This window comes from Sinocyclocheilus anshuiensis, unplaced genomic scaffold, assembly GCF_001515605.1.
Source record: "Sinocyclocheilus anshuiensis isolate Anshui unplaced genomic scaffold, SAMN03320099.WGS_v1.1 scaffold710, whole genome shotgun sequence".
Classification (NCBI taxonomy): domain Eukaryota; kingdom Metazoa; phylum Chordata; class Actinopteri; order Cypriniformes; family Cyprinidae; genus Sinocyclocheilus; species Sinocyclocheilus anshuiensis.
Genome location: NW_015544201.1, coordinates 452,436 through 457,968, shown reverse-complemented (window position 1 = coordinate 457,968; position 5,533 = coordinate 452,436). Strand labels below are relative to the sequence as shown.

General features: G+C 41.0%; 1 protein-coding gene across 1 annotated transcript; it reads right to left on the bottom strand.

Moving 5' to 3' along the window:
* Positions 1-3,074: 3,074 nt before the first annotated feature.
* On the bottom strand, positions 3,075-5,128 carry LOC107696839 (uncharacterized). Its single transcript, XM_016497349.1, has 6 exons — positions 4,814-5,128; positions 4,605-4,724; positions 4,381-4,499; positions 4,131-4,278; positions 3,941-4,059; positions 3,075-3,837 (listed from the first exon to the last, which is right to left on the bottom strand). The coding sequence occupies exons 1-6, from the start codon at positions 5,049-5,051 to the stop codon at positions 3,187-3,189; spliced, it is 1,395 nt and encodes a 464-aa protein (XP_016352835.1). The 5' UTR covers positions 5,052-5,128; the 3' UTR covers positions 3,075-3,186.
* Between the last annotated feature and the right edge of the window lie 405 nt (positions 5,129-5,533).

Genomic DNA, 5,533 nt, shown 5'->3' with positions numbered 1-5,533 from the left:
ATTTGATTTGACGAAAGTCACGAGACCTATTACTCTCTATCCAATCACGTTGATGGATAAAAAATAAAATTAAAATAAGCATGTAACGACCACAACCGGAGGAAAATAGCGGAGTAAAAGTACCGATACATCACTTAAAATGTACTCAAGTAAAAGTACACAATTTTTAAACTACTCAAAAATGTACAATTACTGATAAAAACTACTTAATTACTGTAACGTGAGTATTTGTAATTCGTTACTTCACACCCCTGCATATAGTACACTCCTAGTTGCAGGGTTTTCTCTTTTTCAGCTTAGTTTACATCAGGGCTAAATAGAACTCATACCAGAGGGGCATACCATGGCCACCTCCCACAGCATCGGCCAATCAATACGCTGGATCTGAAAGGCGCCAACTTGCAAATCCCTCCTTCTCAGGAATGATTAAAAGGTTCTCTTCAAGACAAAGAAGTGCTAAGCTGTTGTTGCTCTAAGTTACACTGTGCTAAGCAGTTGTGGTCTACTGTAAGTGCTAAACTCTAAGAGCTAAGCTAAGTTGTTCTAAAGCCTCGTTCATACTGTCAGCCCAAATCCGATTTTGTGCATATCCGGATGGAATCTGATTTGAATAACTGACTGTTCACACAGTGTATCGCAACTGTTCATATCCGATTTGTGTGTCCATAAGCACTCTTTAATTTTACGGAATGTGCGTTGGTTTCTATGGCAATGGTTTCAAAACTCAAAGAGGTGCGTATACTAGCAGTATATTGTCTTTTTCCGCTTGCAGTTGACTTGCAGTTCGCAACAACACAAGCTTGTTTCTGTAAAGACGTTCATTATGTTTTCTACAAAACGTTTGACGTTTTTACATTTTACGTGGCGTGAAAACGTGACAAAGCTAGGCTAAATCCGATCTGACTGGTCAGACTGAAACGGATTTCCAGGAATGCGATTTGAATATGATTCCAAACCACATATGAATGTAGCTCGAAACGGATTTGCAAAAATCGGACTTCATGTAGTTCGTTGCCATTCAGACTATTTAAATATGATCGGATTTCAATCGGATTTGCACAAAAATCGGATTTGGGCTGACAGTCTCTGAACGAGGCTTAAAGGGATCATATGATGCTACATGCATTTTTACAAGTTGTTTGAACTGAAATGTGTGTTGGCAGTGTGTGTGCACAACCACCCTAAAATGATAAAAATCCACCCAGTGTTTTTTTTTGTTATTTGCTCAAATTTTTACCCCTTTCTCAGGGACGCGGGAAGTAGGGGTGCTAAGGGGGCTGCAGCACCCCCTGTTTTCACATGGTTGCAAATGCAACGCCAAGTTTGTTCATTTAAATTTATTCAGTTTTAGCATTTAATAATTTATTTGTATATACTAGCAGTATATTGTCTTTTTCTGCTTGACTTGCAGTTCGCAACAACACAAGCTTGTTTCTGTAAAGACGTTCATTATGTTTTCTACAAAACGTTTGACGTTTTTACATTTTACGTGGCGTGAAAACGTGACAAAGCTAGGCTAAATCCGATCTGACTGGTCAGACTGAAACGGATTTCCAGGAATGCGATTTGAATATGATTTCAAATTTCAATCGGATTTGCACAAAAATCGGATTTGGGCTGACAGTCTCTGAACGAGGCTTAAAGGGATCATATGATGCTACATGCATTTTTACAAGTTGTTTGAACTGAAATGTGTGTTGGCAGTGTGTGTGCACAACCACCCTAAAATGATAAAAATCCACCCAGTGTTTTTTTTTGTTATTTGCTCAAATTTTTACCCCTTTCTCAGGGACGCGGGAAGTAGGGGTGCTAAGGGGGCTGCAGCACCCCCTGTTTTCACATGGTTGCAAATGCAACGCCAAGTTTGTTCATTTAAATTTATTCAGTTTTAGCATTTAATAATTTATTTGTAATGATCTCTGAAATGTAAATTGTAAGTGGGCTATAATAAACCCATGTTTATCTTTATAAACATGATTAATTTTACTTGTGATGTTTTCTATATGGGATGATTAGCCTAATCCTCATGAACACGTGACGATAGCACTTGGTATCAGACATGAACTGTACAGAATGCGAACAAGATTAACTGTGAGCTGTCATCAGTCCGCCATTGTTTCACCACCGGAGCAGATGTAGACAAGAATGACTCCTAAGCGATTGAGGTTAGGGCTGCACGATAAATCGCTTGCGATATTTAATGCGCATCTTGCCAGTAAAGCCAGTTCTGTAATCAGCGGTAAATGTGCATCACATGCTTGCTTTCACATGGAGCAGCATTTACTATACAGAGCCGTTGTTCACTGACAAGCTGCGCAAAATCGCAATCATATTCTGCGCATAGTTGTTAGTTATTTTCTATCATTTTGTTAAACCCCTTTTATTACACCGGGGTCTTCCTTGTGTTGATAGTTCAGTAAGAGGCTATACAAGTTGACGATATCTCTTAAATCCTTCAGAGTGGTCAGACTACAACTTCCTTCAATTTATGTAATTCCTACTCATTCAATCTTTCATGATTCTTTATGGTCAAGGTGAAATTCCTGGCTGGTGCCCCGTAAAATAGTAGAACCAAAACTAAATATCAATATTTAGCTAAGCCCAAAGACACTACACTGGTGGTGCTACTTCAATCACTACATTTCTTGGTGCCGCATGTGAGGATATCTAACCTTGAAATCACTACACTGATCAAGGAGTCCTTAATCAAACCTTAACAAAATGAGGGCAGATCCTTTGAGCAGTTGATGATTAAGTGACCAAGAATATTCCAATAAACAGTTTTCCTTTGAGTCCTCTGTCCTCTTTCTCTGCATCATTCCTTCGTCAGAAGAGCCAAGTAATGAGAAACACACTACTTCTACAAAACACCACTGTGCACTGCTCAGGGGCATACAGTTTTGTTATGGCTTTGGTTGGAACTATATTTAGTGACAAAAACCTTTCCACATTTGCAGGTTTCTCAGCAGCAGAACTTGTTAAAGAAACTCTATAGCGGTAAATGGTAGACTTCAATATTTATCTTGCATTCCTGTTTGCTCAAACAGCAAAAGAAACTCCACAAAGAACATTAATGAAGTCAAAGCTTTATTAGGCTTACAGACAACTATTGATGTCATTTAATTCGTTCCGGTGTCAATAAAAGCAATGCCACTTCAGAGTCCACTCATATGCTCAATCATGTGGTTACCTACGAGCCCTGTAGAACGAGGATAACCGTGCAGGAGAAGATGGTGATTTCAGGCTGCGGGGACCAAAGACTGGATCCTTAGGATACTGGTGCATGAAAGGGTATTTCACAGTTGGAGACACAAAAGACTTCATGGGTTGAGGACCATAGAATGGTGGGTACATAGGAAAACCTGGATAATGGTGCTGAGGCTGGTATGGGGCAGGGGTAGTTGTGGTCGTTGCAGGAGTGGTCACTTCAACTGGGCTTTGGAAGCCATTCATATAAGGAGGGAACTTTGGGTACCAGGGATGTTGTGGTGCTGGGGGAGCAGCTGGATCACCTTTAGAGTAAAAGGGATCAAATATTGGCATGGGATACTGGTGAGGGAACATATGTTGCTGGAAAGGATATTGAAAAGGAGCTGTAGTTGTAGTCGTTGTAGGTGGCGCAGTGGGAGGCAGGGTAGCAGGTACACCAGGATAATGTGGAGGATACCACCAGGGTCTTTGAAAAGGGAAACGGTCAAACATCTGTTGCATGTCAGTTGGGTCACGGACAGCAGGTGTGGTTGGTTCTGTGGTTGGGGCTATGGTTGGCTGTGTCAGAGGACAGGAAAGAGTCACTTCCTGGTCACAGTACATCAAAGGGAGTCGCCTTTCAGTAGCCTGAGGACAAAATCAACCAGTAAATGGTTGAAAGGGGTATCTATAAAAAAAAATAAATAAAAACACCCACACATTCTGTGAACGAGAAGTCAGTTATTCTTACCGTCATTTCCCAACAGCTTCCTGTGAATGGTGCAGTGACAACCAGTGAACCAGCAGTAGGCTCCAATGTAAAAGAGCATTGATTGTACTTTAGAAGCAGAGGCTGCCATGATCCATCAACTAAAAGCAGAAAAACAGTCAAGCTCAAGGTCTTTCCAACTATTGGACTGAATGCAAATTAGGGGACTTGCCTTTAACTTTAACATCATCTGCCCTGACACCAAATTTGACAATCATGCCAGAGGAGAAGCAGGTCACAGTAGGGAGGAGAGGACTCACAGGGCAAGACACTTGCACTGGAGCTCCCATTATAAGGAGCGGCAGAATATAACTTCCACCCTGTTAGGAGATGGTGAAATTAAGTTAAAGCCTTCAAACAAACTCATGAAAGGCATCACATGGATGGAACAGAGACAGAGCACATTTATCATGCACACCAACCTTTTGTCTGATATGACAGCCCCGGTATGGAGCAACAAGTGAGACATCCCTGCGTGCCCGCTTCAGTGAGTAACCACAGCTAGCTGGCATCTCAGACAAAGGCACTGGTGACTCCTCTCCTGATGGTTGAGAAATTAAGCATATGGAAATTAAATTTAAAAAAAAAACTACCCCCCCCAAAAAAAAAGAAAAAAAAAAAAAAAACCCCGCACACACAAACTCACCTCGGTCAACCAGAAAGTGTGGCATTCTTTGTCCTGGAATGCGCAAGATCATTGAATCATTGCTACATTGCACAGAAGAACCCAGACGGTGCAGCTTAGCGCTAGAAGGGTGAAACCACACTTGGAGGAAAACAACTCAAGTTAAAGTTAGTCCCCACTTCAAAAAAAATAAAAGTTCTAATTTTAAGAGTTTAGAATCTCAAAATTACCTTCTTTTGACTGGTGCCCTTCAGACTCCACTGACCTCAACGCTGATGTTTTCATATTGTTATTATAAGATACTGAACCTAGCCCACCAATTAGAAGTTTGCCAAAACGGACTGTGTTTTCAGGGACTGCTCCATAAGCAGCACCTGCTTCAGAAAAGGCCTCAGGATCAGCCCTTAAACAAGAACTCAGTAACACCACAGCCATTGTGAAAAGTAAGATGCCCTTTGCACAAAGCATGGTAAATCTTCACACAAACACCAAGAAATTCACAGTTATTGAAAAAAAAAACCTTAACTCTACAGCTTGATGAGCTTAGAGAGACATGCTGTGCTATTTGTACTCACTTTTGAATCACTCAGTGATATTGGATGACCAATCAAATCAATGTTCATCAATCAGCTTGTTGTTTTCACCTGTGCCTCATTATGCTGAGGGTTAAGACAGGCCCTGCGTCCCAATGTTCATACTATCCATCCTAAATAGTATGTGAGATTAGAATAAGTGTGTCCCAAAGCATAGTATGTTGAAAAGAGTATGCCAAAAGTCCCCGGATGGTCTACTATTTCAGGTCGATTTTTGAAGTGTGGATCCGTGCACACTCTAATGGCTGATATTGCCCACAATCCATTGAGCTTTGGTGAAGGATTCGGTCCAGAACTACAAACACGAATAAAACGTGTTAAAAACTACAAACATGGCGGATGTGCGGAGTTCACACT